The sequence below is a fragment of the Dama dama genome, chromosome 32, assembly GCF_033118175.1.
Source record: "Dama dama isolate Ldn47 chromosome 32, ASM3311817v1, whole genome shotgun sequence".
NCBI classification, from domain to species: domain Eukaryota; kingdom Metazoa; phylum Chordata; class Mammalia; order Artiodactyla; family Cervidae; genus Dama; species Dama dama.
Genome location: NC_083712.1, coordinates 42,326,806 through 42,341,453, shown reverse-complemented (window position 1 = coordinate 42,341,453; position 14,648 = coordinate 42,326,806). Strand labels below are relative to the sequence as shown.

General features: G+C 58.9%; 1 protein-coding gene across 1 annotated transcript in view; it reads left to right on the top strand.

Moving 5' to 3' along the window:
* The window catches only part of ANK1 (ankyrin 1), a 109,418-nt gene that overhangs the window by 57,187 nt on the left and 37,583 nt on the right, over positions 1–14,648 (top strand). The window contains exons 22-36 of the mRNA XM_061134437.1: positions 150–222; positions 974–997; positions 2,269–2,362; positions 3,745–3,823; positions 5,896–5,993; positions 6,087–6,311; positions 7,468–7,622; positions 7,913–8,124; positions 8,627–8,831; positions 9,097–9,193; positions 9,462–9,690; positions 11,109–11,234; positions 11,965–12,084; positions 13,346–13,424; positions 13,666–13,740. Coding sequence (XP_060990420.1) covers positions 150–222; positions 974–997; positions 2,269–2,362; positions 3,745–3,823; positions 5,896–5,993; positions 6,087–6,311; positions 7,468–7,622; positions 7,913–8,124; positions 8,627–8,831; positions 9,097–9,193; positions 9,462–9,690; positions 11,109–11,234; positions 11,965–12,084; positions 13,346–13,424; positions 13,666–13,740 — 1,891 coding nt within the window. The remainder of the gene's footprint in view (positions 1–149; positions 223–973; positions 998–2,268; positions 2,363–3,744; positions 3,824–5,895; positions 5,994–6,086; positions 6,312–7,467; positions 7,623–7,912; positions 8,125–8,626; positions 8,832–9,096; positions 9,194–9,461; positions 9,691–11,108; positions 11,235–11,964; positions 12,085–13,345; positions 13,425–13,665; positions 13,741–14,648) is intronic.

Sequence of the window (14,648 nt, the reverse complement as noted above, 5' to 3'; positions counted from 1 at the left end):
CCAGAGACCCTCTTGTCCTTCTCTTCATTTGGGACAAACCTCCTTTCTCATCTCCTTCTGGTCTCCAGTCATGACCAGATAACTGCCGGCTGGGTGAAAGGGTCCACTGCGGTGTTGGGGTTGAATTCCTTGCTTTTTTCTCTTTTCAGTTGATCACGGACAAGCACCGGATGAGCTTCCCCGAGACGGTGGATGAGATCCTGGATGTCTCTGAAGATGAAGGTACAGGCTGGGATCCATCCCACGTGCGGGTCGAGTCAGGCTGAAGGGGGGCACTCGGGACTCTGAACACTCACTCAGGGGGGCCTCTGGCCATCACCCCCGGTCACCAGGTTGTCAGAGTCACAGCTGGACAGAACCACTTTCTAATGATGCTGTCCCTCATCAAAAGGGCTTCTTTTTAATGTGATTTGAGGAGAAGGAAATCTAACATCACAGAGATTAAAAATAGAAAATCCCAGAAAGTTGCATAAATACACGTGTGTTTGCATATAGCATACATGGAGTGTGATTCTGCTCACATCAGCTCTCAGAGCCGTAAGGAACTGTCATAAAATTCCACCTGGTGCGTTCCTTGTGCTTTGAACGAATAGCAAGCTGTTTGATTTAAAATGCGTTAAGAATTCCTTTTCATCAGCTGCTCTTCAGACCACATGGTGGGTCAGTCGGTTTCGGGGGTGGATCTGTTATGAAATGACTGTGTTTTCCACTTCTGTGGCCCGCGGGGTACTTGTAGCACTTTTTCCTGCCCCAAGTACACCTGTCTCCTCGCTTAAATTGGAAGAGAATCCTCGTGATTAAGAAGGGTGGGGCTGGAGCAGATTCTCTCTCTGGCCCCTTCCATCCTGGTAAGCCAGGAGTTGTGCAGCCCGGTGGGCTAAGCTCTCCTGAACGCCCTTTAACGAGACACCGCTCACTTGGCCTGACTTCAGTCCTGTCCTTCCTTAAACGTGGCTCTTTCTTTGCTTTCCAGGAACTGCTCACATAACTGTAATGGGTATGAAACACTCTCTGTTTCCTGTGGTCCTTTCTCACGAGTGCATTTCACCCTCAGCCATCCAAGCTCTCACTAATCCACCCCTGCTTTTCCATAACAATCGGAGCTTGACTCGAGCGGGACATTTCCACCTGTACGGTCCATGCCTTGGCGGGCGGCTCCGGCCTGTCCGCGTCTGTGTCTGTGCCACTTGCCACTGTGTCTGCGGTCATAACTGCATGAGCTGCTGTGGTTCCATCCTGTAGGCTCCCGATCACAAGGAGGGGCCGCTGAGGGGCAGGAAAGGACCCTGCAAGATCCAGGGCCCCCACTCCAGTGCAAGGAGGAGAGAGAATCAAAGAGGCAGAGTCGGGGTTGCAGACAGAAGTTGAACCTCCTGGCAGTGGGCTTCGGGAATGCGGATTCAGCCGCTGAGGTCACACAGTCCCTAGTGCCTCTCCAGACGGATGGGCTCTGTTCCACGGGGGTTTGTTCTTCTGTCGCATGTGGCGTGGAAAAGAACAGAAGCACCTCTTTAGGGAAAGAGCACCCTCCGCAAGGGCTGTTCTGAAGTGGAACTTGTCAGGCAAAGAAGGTTCCTTCCGGGCCTTCCCTGGTGCTCCAGTAGTTAAGACTTTGCACTTCCAGAGCAGGGGGTATGGGTTTGATCCCTGGTCAGAGCTTCCCTGGTAGCTCAGCTGGTAAAGAATCCACCTGCAATGCAGGAGACCTGGGTTCAATTCCTGGATCAGGAAGATGTAGGCTACCTACTCCAGTTTTCTTGGGTTTCCCTGATGGCTCAGCTGGTAAAGAATCTGCCTGCACTGCAGGAGACCTGGATTTGATCCCTGGGTTGGGAAGATCCCCTGGAGAAGGGAAAGGCTACCCACTCCAGTATTCTGGCCTGGAGAATTCCATGGACTGCATAGTCCGTGGAGTTGCAAAGAGTTGGACACAGCTGAGCGACTCGCACTTTCAGGGAACTGAATCCCACATGCTGTGAGGCATGCCACCACCCCAGCCCTCAAAAGGAAGAAAGTCCCTTTTGATTGAGTTGTTATCTTCTCCAAAGCCTCGTGCAGACTATGTTAGGGACTGGCTGCCCGGCTCCAGGGCTGGAGGTGCAGGGCTGGTTGAAGATGAAGACATTGCTGTGGTCCGCTTTGAGCATCAGAGACCTTGCCCCATGCCCCAGCAGGGGCGAGCATTGAGAGGAGGAGTGGGAAAGACACTTTTTAAAAAGAAAGAGAGTATCTCCTTCCTATCACTCACGTAAACCTGTGTGGTTTCAGGGGAGGATCTTGGCCCCAGGGCAGAGAGGCCAGATGCCAGGGATGTAGATGAAGAGAAAGAGCTGCTGGATTTCGTGCCGAAGCTGGACCAAGTGTAAGAAATGCTCCCGTGGGGGGAGACCCCTCCTCCCCAGACTCGAGGTAGAAGATCCCGGAGCAGGGAGGTGCCAGGAAGGCCAGGCCTGGACAGAGAGCTGGCCCAGTGTCTTAGGATAAGCCAGACCTGCACTGGGGGTGCCAGGCGGGGGCAGACGTCTCCCCTACAGCCTGCCACCCTCTCCGGGGTCCCTGCCTCCCACTGTTCCTCCTCCCCTCCCTCAGTGCTCTATCCACACCCCTCCCCCTTTCAAAACAGTCAGTTTTGCTCCAGAAAAATCCACTGAGGGAGATCCCATTAGAAACCGTTGTCAAAAAAAGGGGTGAGTTATTATAGGATGGGGTTTCCCTGGTGGATCAGAGGGTAAAGAATCTGCCTGCAATGCGGGAGACCTAGGTTCGATCCCTGGGTTGGGAAGATCTCCAGCCCACTTCAGTATTCTTGCCTGGAGAATTTCATGGACAGAGGAGCCTGGTGGGCTACAGTCCATGGGGTCGCAAAGAGTTCACCATGACTGAGTGACTAACACACACACATATGTTATAGGATTATATGAAATCACGTGTGTGAAATTTTGAACATTGTAAAGCACTATATAATTTAGTGAACCTTTCATTCAGTTAAGAAATTTAAATAGAAAGAAACTATTGCCAAGCTGAGCTCACAGGCCAGCCTCGTCCCTCCATCAGCCGGTCCAGTAGGGAAACCCCACAAAGGGTCTGCGTCTGCCTGGCACGAGTCTCTCATTCCTCCAGGGATGCAGTGAGCTGTTCCCATGTGCGTGTGTTGGCGCACACAGGGATTCTGTGAACGAACCTGAAAGCAACAAGTCTATAGGAACATTGAGCCCTTGGGGTTTTCTGAAAAGACAGACATGTGCCAGCTTGGTTCCGGGGCTTATACAAAAGAGGGCCGTGGACCAAGGAGAAGGGAACCTGTGATTAGTATTACTGAACTTCAGTCAGAAACACAAAACTAAGACCTCAACTATGGAGAACCTACAGATGTATTTGGTAGAATGAAAACACACACCCAGTGGTCAGACCGTGATGCAGAATAAGATGTTATGGCCAGAGCAAGAGTTCCCTCAACAAGGGGACTAAGGCTATAGAACTGGGGTGGTATGGGCAGGAAGACTTCCTGGAGGAGGCAGTCTTTCAACTGAGGCTCAAGACAGGCTCTGGGGAAAGGCCTAGAGGTGGAGGGGGGGAGGCCAGGAAGTAGCACCTGTGCCAGTGGGGTTCAGATGGTGGAGGGGGCGGGACGGATTGGATAGGTGATCCTGGGGGTACAGAAATGTCTCCCTGAGGCACCCAGTGGAAGATGATGGGCTATGCAGAAGGATCGCGCCCTAATGTCCCAATGTCCTCGGCGTACAGGGTAGAATCTCCAGCCATCCCGCGGATTCCCTGCGTCACACCTGAGACAGTGGTGATCAGAGCCGAAGAGCCAGATCAGGTGAGACACATCCTTCTCTTACCTCCTCTTGGTGGGGAACAGATTCCCCAGGCAGTGATTGCTCTGAGATGACCTGCAGGTTGGGAAGAATTCATCAAGCTCGCCCCACTTACCAGGCCCCGCGGATCCCAGGTTTCACGTGTCTTCTGCAGCAGCTGTGCCCCCAGCACTCATATAACCCCAGCTATTGAAGATCTGAGTCTCTGAGAGCCCGAGGGTGCCTGGGACGCCCTCACGCCAGTCTCGGCGGGTCTGAGAACTGACAGAACAAGTTCTGGCTCCAAAGCCCGTGTTCTCTTGCACACACGCCCTGAGCACACGCTGTCTGCACCCATGGGGGCCATGGGTCCCGGTACTGGAGAGGGGGCTCCGAGGCTGGAGCCGCACCTCCATGGAGCTGCGGGCAAGTCCAGAATTCGGCACCTTTTTGTTTCACATCCATAAAAATGGGACAGTTTCTGCCTCACCTTCCTCAAGGGATTACTGAGAACTTAAAAATACCAGTCCAGGTAGAAAGGGGATGTCAAGGAGAGCTGTCCCCAGCGTGGCTGCTACTCATTATAATACCCTATTTGTGGCTTCCCTCGATGCTGCTTGAATTTGTCCCCAAAATGGGTGGTATGGTTTAAAACAATGTAATGCTCCTCGATTTAATTTTTATGCTAGCTGGCACTCTTTTTTTTTTCCCCAGGGCCAAGGGGTTTTCTGGGATCAGATGGAAGCAATGTAGTGTTTAGAGGTTGGAAACAGCCACCCTGAGCGTGGTCACTGAGCCAGATGTGTCAGTTTTCCAGCTAGGGCTGGCCTCTTCCTCCCCGCTGAAGGGATACATGTCTGAAAGCAGCGGCGGAAGCCCTGGACCCCAGTGGGGCAATGGGAGAGGATGGCTGTGACGCGGTCCGGTCAGCCCTTCCACCCTAGGGCAGGTCACAGGGCTGCAATGGTAGTGTCACGCCGCGGGGCGGGGGCAGTTTGGGAGATATGGTCAGATACGGCCCTGCCATGGTATGTTCCCCCCATGCTGCTGAAGACAGCGACGAGAAAGCTCCAGGGGGACGCGGGTTCTGCTGTTCCCTGGCCAACCGTGCACTCTGAGGCCCTGCTAAGTTGTGAACCGAGTCAGTAGGGGCTTCCTGGAGTCCCGCCAGGCGCCCTGGAGGGGACCGCGGGTGGGAGGGTACGGGAGCAGATGGTCCAGCTGGGGAGGGTCTCAGAATGCAGGGGGGTGACTACCCAATGGCTCAGCAGCATTGAGGGTGGCGGGGAGCCCTTCCAGGTCAGAGTCAAGGGCAACGGTTCTCAGAGGAGGCAAGAGGTGGATGATGCACGGGGGGTCCAGTGAAGGAGACGGATGTGGGTGCCTGGGCCGATGGGGATGCTAGAGTGAGGGCCAAGTTGAGAATAAAGCTGGAGGGGGCGGGGGTAGGATCTGAACCTACAGGCTTCATGAGTCCTTGTGATGGACAAGGCCTGGGCTGAGGCAGCCCTGATGTCCTGCAATTACAGCATCACCGTGAAGAGGGGGCCACCCCATTTGCAGAGGAAGAAGCGGGAAGCCCCCCCTGCCCTGGGATTGGGGGGGAGGGGCGATCTGTTCTCTTTCCCTGGATGCCGCAGTTCACGTGGCTTGCCCAGAGCTGCACAGCTTGTAGGTAACGGCGTGGGCTCTGGTGCCAACTCGCATGTGAAAAGGAGTTGCGTGGAGCTCACGTGGCAGGATTCATGGGGCAGGTGGGGGCAGGGGGCAGGCCGGAAGTGCGCGTGGTGCATGAGCTGAGACCGGGGCTGGACGGGAGGGAGGACTTGCTCCAGCGTCGGAAGTCCTCGCCTAGGGTCCTGAGCCAAGGAGAGGCCGTGTAGGTCCCAGGAGGCCCGTGCTCCCTTTTAGACTCTGGGTGAGCTTTGTCCTAAAGGGTCAGTGAGTTCCGGGCAGCACCTCCTTTGCTGGGCCCTTGTTGGCTGGCCGAGCCTCCCTGACCTCTGCATGAAGTCCACTGGCCGAGACCATCGGCTGGAGCTATGGCCCGCTGGTGATAACAGCTGGCCTTTCCCCCTCCCCGCTCCATCCCCAGGTGTCCAAAGAGTACGATGAAGACTCTCTGATCCCCAGCAGCCCGGCCACAGAGACCTCGGACAACATCAGCCCCGTGGCCAGCCCGGTGCACACAGGGTGAGTGGCCCAAGAGGGGCTGGTGGCCCTGGCCCCTCTTGCCCACCTGGCCGCCCGCCCGGGAGAGGCCGACACGGACCCGCTGTGCCCTAGGTTCCTGGTGAGCTTCATGGTGGACGCCCGTGGGGGCTCCATGCGGGGCAGCCGGCACAATGGCCTGAGGGTGGTGGTCCCGCCGCGGACGTGCGCGGCGCCCACCCGCATCACCTGCCGCCTGGTGAAGCCCCAGAAGCTGCCCACGCCGCCCCCACTGGCCGAGGAGGAGGGCCTGGCCAGCAGGGTCATCGCGCTGGGGCCCACGGGCGTCCAGTTTCTGAGGTGAGAGCTCGCTCCCCTGCCCCCTGACCCGTCCCTGACGTGCCCAGGCCGAGGGGAGGCAAGCCCAGAAACCGCCACCCCCAGCCCCTGCCCAGCCTGGTTTCTCTGTGTCCTGACTTGTCAGAACTAGAAGCCCCTGGGCTCCTAGGTACACGTAGGAGGCTGGTGCCTGGGGCGAGCTTAGCATCCTCAGGTCCTATGTGATGCTCTTAGAAGGGGATGAACACGGCTACTTCGGAGGGCCCCCGCCCCGCGCCGAGGTTTCGTTAAGTTCTGAATCGGGCTTCCTAGAAGACAGCCTTGCAGCCTTGTTCCCAAGGACAAGTCTGATGGTTTCGGAGGCCCCCCTCACCTTTCCTGAAGCAGACCTGCTTCTCCTGGCAACCCTGCCCCCTTCAGGCACCATGGGCTCCATGTTGGGACAGGCCTGGCCCAGGAGGCCCTGACCTCCCGTCTGCGTCCATGGCCTGCCTCGCTCCCACCCCCGCCCCCAGCTTTCTTCCACCGACTGCAGAGCAGCTGTAAATTTTCACGTTGATTTCCCCTTTAAATGTGACGCTCAAAGCCGTCCTTCCTCACTTTCCTGGTGGCTCAGCGGTAAAGAATCTGCGTGCAACGCAGGAGATGCTGGTTCCATCCCTGAGTCAGGAAGATCCCCTGGAGGAGGGCATGGCACCCCACTCCAGTATTCTTGCCTGGAGAATCCCATGGACAGAGGAAGCCTGGTGGGCTACAGCCCGCGGGGTTGCAAAGAGTCAGACACGACTCAGCGACTAAATAACAGCAACAACTACAACCATCCTCCCAAGGAAATGCCACTGTCAAGACTGACAGAGGAGGACACTGAGGCTCAGAGGGGTTTGGTCCCCCGTTCTCAAGGGTTCTCAAGGTCAGGTCCAAGATCAGGGTTATTCTGCTGAGCCTCAGCCACGTGGTCGTGGCAGGACGCGCCCTGTGAAGTGAGGTTGGGCCTGATGAGAGGGTCCTGGGGCATCCTGAGAACCTGAAGCAGGTCTATCCGCTGTGAGGACCAGCCCGCTGGGGGGACCCCGCTACCCCCCGCCTGCCTGCTCTTGCCTCCCGAGCCCATGGCCATCACCCACACGGCACACACACCTGCGTCCAGCCCCTCGCCTGTCCCCTCTGTCCCCCCCAGCCCTGTCATCGTGGAGATCCCCCACTTCGCCTCCCAAGGCCGTGGGGACCGTGAGCTCGTGGTGCTGCGGAGTGAAAATGGCTCCGTGTGGAAGGAACACAAGAACCGCTATGGAGAGAGCTACCTGGACCAGATCCTCAACGGGATGGATGAAGGTGAGCGAGCCCCGGGGGCCCAAGCAGCGCCTTCCTCCTGGAGGAGAGGGTTTAAGGCTGCGCTAGGGGTGGGCTGGCGGTGCCTCCTGGTGTGGGGGGTGCCCTGAGAGTCTAGAGACGGCTCAGCTCCGGCGCCCAGGCCCCCTGCAGCCTGTTCTCCTTGTGCTGCTCTGTCTGGGCCTGGACTCTTTCCCACCCCTGCTGGAGAGGGGGCGGTGCTGGAGCCGGGACGAGGGGCCCTGGGGGCCCGCGGTGGTGACCGGCGGGCGGGCGTGTGCGTGTGCTTGCAGAACTGGGGAGCCTGGAGGAGCTGGAGAAGAAGCGCGTCTGCCGCATCGTCACCACCGACTTCCCCCTGTACTTCGTGATCATGTCGCGGCTCTACCAGGACTACGACACCATCGGCCCTGAGGGTGGCTCTCTGACGAGCAAGCTGGTGCCCCTAGTGCAGGCCACCTTCCCCGAGAACGCGGTCACCAAGAGGGTGAAGCTGGCCCTGCAGGTGATGCACGCAGCCCCTCTGCCTGCTGGGGCCCCGTCAACCTGGACCGGGTTCAAGGCATCAGGGCTCTCGGAGATAGCCTTCATCCTTGTTCGTGGCCTTTGTCCCCAGGACATCTCTGACTGTTGGTCCACTGCCTAAAAAATCCCGTGAGAGCTCTGACCTTAAGCTCAGAAGAGAGTTGGGTGGCTGGGATAGGGCAGACGCTCCGTTAAGTTGCAGGAAACCCTAGATGACGTGTTTAAACCGCCGGGTCAGCATTGAGGGGCAGCCACGTGGCTCCCTGGATAGGTGCCTGATGCTGAGCAAGACCCCGGGGAGTGGGGAGCAGCAGGGAAACGGGGGTTGGGGCTCAGACAGGGGAGCTGGGCAGGACATCAGCAGGAAACCCTCCCCCCCAGCCCCCGGGAGACCTTTGCACCTGCCAGGACAGCAGCTCTTGTCCCCGCCCATGGGCCCCTCGGCTGCTCCGGGCTGAGCGTCCCCCTTGGGCACCTCGCAGGCCCAGCCTGTACCTGATGAGCTGGTCACCAAACTACTGGGCAACCAGGCCACGTTCAGCCCCATCGTCACCGTGGAGCCAAGGCGCCGGAAGTTCCACCGCCCCATTGGCCTCCGCATCCCGCTGCCCCCATCCTGGATGGACAACCCCCGGGACAGCGGGGAGGGGGACACCACCAGCCTGCGGCTGCTCTGCAGCGTCATCGGTGAGGGCCGCCCCTCGGAGACGGGAGGGGATGGAGCTGGGGACCGATGGGGCCCTCGGAGGGATGGGGGGCTGCCTCCAGGTAGAGTCTCCCTGTCCCTGAAGAGCCCCCGGACCCCAGAGGAGGGGGTCCTCCCTGGGGGGGAGGAGGTCACGGGGAGCAGGGTGGTGGGGGTGGGGGGCTGGGATCAGGGCCTCAGCCAGGTGTGCATGCCCCGCGTCGGCCTCTGGAGATGGTCCCCCAGCCCTGTCTATGCCTGTGGCAGGGGGAACCGACCAGGCCCAGTGGGAGGACATCACGGGGACCACCAAGCTCATCTACGCCAACGAGTGCGCCACCTTCACCACCAACGTCTCTGCCAGGTGAGATCCCGCCCCGTGGCCTGACCCCGTGGCCCCCGGGCCCTGCGCGAGGGGGGCGGCTGTCCCCGGGGGTGGCCGTGCTCAGGCTGACCTTGTAAGCCCGAGGGTCCTCCACTGTCCCTCCCCTTCTCCACCTGAAAGCGCCGCCCCCACCCCTACCGGGGCTGTCTGAGCGGCCACCGCCCTGCTCACAGGCCGTCCTGGTGGATGGAGGGGACGCTCCTGCCCCGGACGCTTAGGGACAGGCTCAAGGCTGCCCCCCTTTCAGGTTCTGGCTGTCGGACTGCCCCCGGACGGCTGAAGCCGTGAACTTTGCCACCCAGCTGTACAAGGAGCTGACCGCGGTGCCCTACATGGCCAAGTTTGTCATTTTCGCCAAGATGAATGACCCCCGGGAAGGGCGTCTGCGATGCTACTGCATGACGGACGACAAGGTGGACAAGACCCTGGAGCAGCATGAGAACTTCGTGGAGGTGGCCCGGAGCAGGGACATCGAGGTAGGGGCCGGGCCCCCCCCCTGCCCCCACCGGGCTCCTGCCTTGAGGGGAGACGGCACCTCCAGGGCCGCGGGTCGGGGTGGGGGAGGTGGCACTGGAACCCCAAGCTGTCAGGAGGGCGGCCTCTGCAGAGGGGCTCCTGGGCGTGTCCCTCTTGAAAAGCATCCTTGGGAGGCTGCCCCAAAGCTGAGGACACCGCCCTGCGTGTCTCAGGGAGGCAGCAGGCTGTCAGCCCAGTGGTACTAAGAGCTGACATTCATTAACATTCTCACCTCCCAGATGCTATTAAAAGTGCTTGAGGGACTTCGCTGGTGGTCCAGTGGTTACGACTTCACCTTCCAATGCCGGGGGCATGGGTTTAATCCCTGGTCAGGGACTGAGGTCCCACATGCCTCACAGCCCAGAATCCAAAACATGAAACCGAAGAGATATTATAACAGATTCAATAAAGACTTTGAAAACAGTTCACATCAAAGACAAAAAAAATCTTTAAAATTTTTTTAAAAAATAGAAAAAAAAAAAGACTCAAGTGACATCATCTCCCCTGATTCTTGCAACAGGGTGTCCTTTTCTTATCCCCAGTTTACAGATGAGGAAACCAAGGCTGGGAGAGGTTAGGTAACCTGCCCAAGGTCACAAAGCTAAGTTAACGGTAGAGAAAGGACTTGTCCTGCTCTCTCTGCCCCACCAGGGTTTGGGCGGTGCCCAGACGGGGAAGCAGGGGAGAGCTTGGGCAAACGGGAGGCGAAGTGAAGCGCGGGCCTCGTGAACCCTGGAGTCCTCACTCGGGTTAAGATGTGTACCAAGCCAGGACCTTGCCCAGGGTCTGGCCTCAGAGGCTGTCCTGAGCCTTCCAGGGGTTCTGACGGGCCAGAAGGGGGAGCCCAAAGCTGGGACCTGCCTCAAATGCTGTTTGGGGCACTAACCGGGCAAAGGATTGTGTCTCTTTGGGCCTCAATTTCCCCATCTGTCAAATGGGTTCCTGGTAACTTCTCAGTGGAAAGTTTTATATACACAGTAGGGATCGTTATGCCGTGGGTGAGATTAAAATACCGTGTGGCCTTTCTGGCACTCGCATAAATGAAACACTGTTGGATGGGTGCTAAAAGAGAGAAATGCTTTCTGGAGCCCTATTATGATCTGCTAGTGGAGTTCTGGAGTCCTTTGATAAGCAGCGGCGATCAACCACACAGGGAGATGTGGAAAGTTCTGCTTAATATAAAAAACCCTTGTGGTTTTTTTTTGTTTGTTTTTTGTGTTTCTTTACCCTGAAGTAAAGAAGCATCTGCTGTGACCTTTCCAAAACCCTCCATGGGGCTTCCCAGGGCACAGCCTCTGGGCTCGTGGGGAGGGAGAGACCAGGGCTGACAAGGGGGCCAGGCGTCTGCGTATTCCCACCTGCTCCCTCTCTCCTGCAGGTTTTGGAGGGCATGCCCCTCTTCGCCGAGCTCTCGGGGAACCTGGTGCCCGTCAAGAAGGCCGCTCAGCAACGGAGTTTCCTCTTCCAGTCCTTCCGGGAAAACCGGTTGGCCATTCCCGTCAAGGTGCACCCTCCTCTCGCCCACCCCTCGCTCGGGTCTAGAAGTTTGGGAGGCAGAGGGCCCAGAGCTGGCCGGGCTGGTGGCCGGGGTTGGGGAGGGGGGTGTCCTCTGAGCCGGCCGGTCTGGTGGCCGGGGTTGGGGAGGCAGAGAGCCCAGAGCCAGCCGGGCTGGTGGCCGGGGTCGGGGAGGGGGATGTCCTCTGAGCCGGCCGGTCTGGTGGCCGGGGTTGGGGAGGCAGAGAGCCCAGAGCCAGCCGGGCTGGTGGCCGGGGTCGGGGAGGGGGATGTCCTCTGAGCCGGCCGGTCTGGTGGCCGGGGTTGGGGAGGCAGAGAGCCCAGAGCCAGCCGGGCTGGTGGCCGGGGTCGGGGAGGGGGATGTCCTCTGAGCCGGCCGGTCTGGTGGCCGGGGTTGGGGAGGCAGAGAGCCCAGAGCCAGCCGGGCTGGTGGCCGGGGTCGGGGAGGGGGATGTCCTCTGAGCCGGCCGGTCTGGTGGCCGGGGTTGGGGAGGCAGAGAGCCCAGAGCCAGCCGGGCTGGTGGCCGGGGTCGGGGAGGGGGATGTCCTCTGAGCCGGCCGGTCTGGTGGCCGGGGTTGGGGAGGCAGAGAGCCCAGAGCCAGCCGGGCTGGTGGCCGGGGTCGGGGAGGGGGGTGTCCTCTGAGCCGGCCAGGCTGGTGGCCGGGCTAGGTGGGGCGAGGGCGGCCCCCGACCCTCCGTTCTGTGTGACTGAGTCCAGGTGAGGGACAGCAGTCGGGAGCCAGCAGGGTCCTTGTCCTTCCTGCGCAAGGCGATGAAGTACGAGGACATGCAGCACACGCTCTGTCACCTGAACATCACCATGCCGCCCTGCACCAAGGTGAGCGCCCCGCCGGGGCCCTCGGCCAACAGACGGCCCGAGACGCGCCCCCCTCCCCACCCTCCGGGGTGGAGAAAGGCCCTGGGCTCTCCTCTGACACGGGCTGTGGCCCAGTCCTTCCTGCAAAGCTCAGGAGCAAACATCAGGGTGCAAGGGTGACACCCGTGTTCACCCCGAGGCCCCGAGCTCCCCAGGACGCCCCCTCCGGGAAGTTGGAAGGCAAGGCCTGAGAACCGGATGGCTGGTGGCTGAAGGTGTCCCAGCCACAGCAGGGCTTCTTTGGAGCCTCTTTCTCCTGAACTTGCTCAGAGGCCAGGCCTCCCCAGAGAAGGGAAGCCTGGTGTCTTAGCCCAGCGCTTGCCCAGGGCTCTGAGCTCAGCGGAGGCATGAGGACCGAGTGTCACCAGCCAGGGAGCACCAGGCTGCCCCAGGGATGGAGGGACTGTCTCCATTGTGTTGGTGACTCCTGGTGTTTTTATCATCAGCCTTTCATGCCCAGCTAGACAAGCAAGGCCACGTCCAAATGTCGAGGCTGGTTTTCTTTTCCTGACTAAGGACGAGGGGGAGCTGACTTCTTTTTCACCAGAGGGGCTCCCGAAGCCTTGAACAAGCACCCTGCTGCTTTGCCACAGCGCCAGCATGCAAAGGCTTGGGCACAGGTCTTTTGAGAAAGGAATTCAGAAAGAAAAGCTCGTTTTCTTGTTTTTTTTTTTTTTTTAGAATGCAAACCCCAGCTCCACCAATTACTGTCTGAGCGGCCTTGGGTGGGTTGTTCCAGCCTCTGGGCTGGTGACTTGGGACGAATGATGGTACCTGCCTTAGGCAGCTCTGACCACCAGGCAGGGCCTGGCATGTGATTAGGGCTGTGTGAGCTTATTATTGGGCTTCCCCGGTGGCTCAGTGGTAAAGAAGCCACCTGCAAGTCAGGAGACGCTGGTTCCATCCCTGAGTCGGGAAGACCCCCTGGACGAGGGCACAGCAACCCACTCCAGTATTCTTGCCTGGAGAATGCCATGGACAGAGGAACCTGGTGGGCTACAGCCCATGGGGTCGCAAAGAGGCGGACACGACTGAAGCGACTTAGCACGCACGCACGAGCTTATTATTATCACTAGAAAAGAAGCACGTGAACCTCATCGACTCCTTCTCGCCCCCCCCAGCCCACCCCCGCGCCATACACAGCCTGTGAGTCCTGGGGCTGCCCGTCGCCAGGGCGTCCTCCCCGCACCCACAGCGCCCCCGCCTGGTCTCTCTCCTGCAGGGCAGCGGAGCTGACGAGCGGAGGAGGACGCTGACGCCGCTGGCCCTGAGATACAGCCTTCTCAGCGAGTCCACAACGGGTACACACTTCTCTGCGCTCACTCCCTTCCCCGGGGGCGGCGAGGGAGGTCGTGTCGCCGGGAGCCCCCCCGAGCGGACACCATCGGCTCAGCCCTCGGCGGGGGTCTCCACCGACCCTCTCAGGCTCAGCCGCCAGTCGGGGGGACACGGAGCGTGACCTGAGCGCTCTGGAGGACCCCTGCCCATGCCGGGCAGCTCTGTGTCCTGCCAAGGCTGCTAAACAGAATGTTCTTTCCCCAGGTTTCCTCAGTGGCACAGACCGGGCCGACATGAAGATGACACTCATAGCAGATCACCTGGGCCCCAGCTGGGCCGGTGAGTCAGGAATCGGGGCGAAAGAGCAGGTTGCCTGTCCACACCCACCCCTGCACACCGCCTCCCCTCTGAGGAGCAGCGCTGACAGGGTTTCTAAGCTTCTTCCCACCATCCACTGTGCATCTGATCCGGGGTTGTCTCTGATGGGGCTGTTGCCCAGACAACGCCTTTGGGTACCAGGGGAGGCGGGCTCCCTCCCTCCCCCACTTCTCTCTAGTTTTCCTCTTGAGAAACTCAACTTCTGACATTACAGGAGACCTTAGGGTGGATCCAGTCTGCCCATTTTACAGATGGGGAGGCTGAGATCCCACTAACAAGGGTGACTTTGGTTGTGCAGCGAGTTATTGACAGAGCCCTGAAAAGGCCAGCAAACCAAGGACACACAAGCAAACACAAAATGCGTGTCCTGACTGCCTGCCCACCGCTCCCTACACCACATGTGTCATCTGTCCTGCAGGCTGGCTTTGTTGAGGGAAAGGAGGAAAGACAAGGGCAAAAGCACTTTGCTGCCGCTTCTTGGTTTTGTGAGTGTGGATGTTTGTGTGTGTGTGTTGTGTATGTGGTGAGTGTGTGTCTGATGTGTGTGTGGTGTATATGTGTTGCATATGTGTCCTGTCTGTGTTGCGTATGTGTTGTGTGTGTCTGGTTTGTTGAGTGTGTATATGTGGTATGTGTATGCAGTGTGTGTTTGTGTGTGTTATATATGTGGTATGTGTGTTTGTGGTATGTGACTGTGTGTGAGGTGTGTAGTGTGTGTGGTGTGTAAGTGTGTTTATGTGTGGTGTGTGTGTATGTGATGTGTATGTGTGTGTGTTGTGTATGTGGTGTGTTGTGTACATGCTGTGTGTGTCTGGTTTGTGAGTGTGTATGTGGTGTGTGTGCGTGGAGTGTTGTGTATGTGGTGTGTG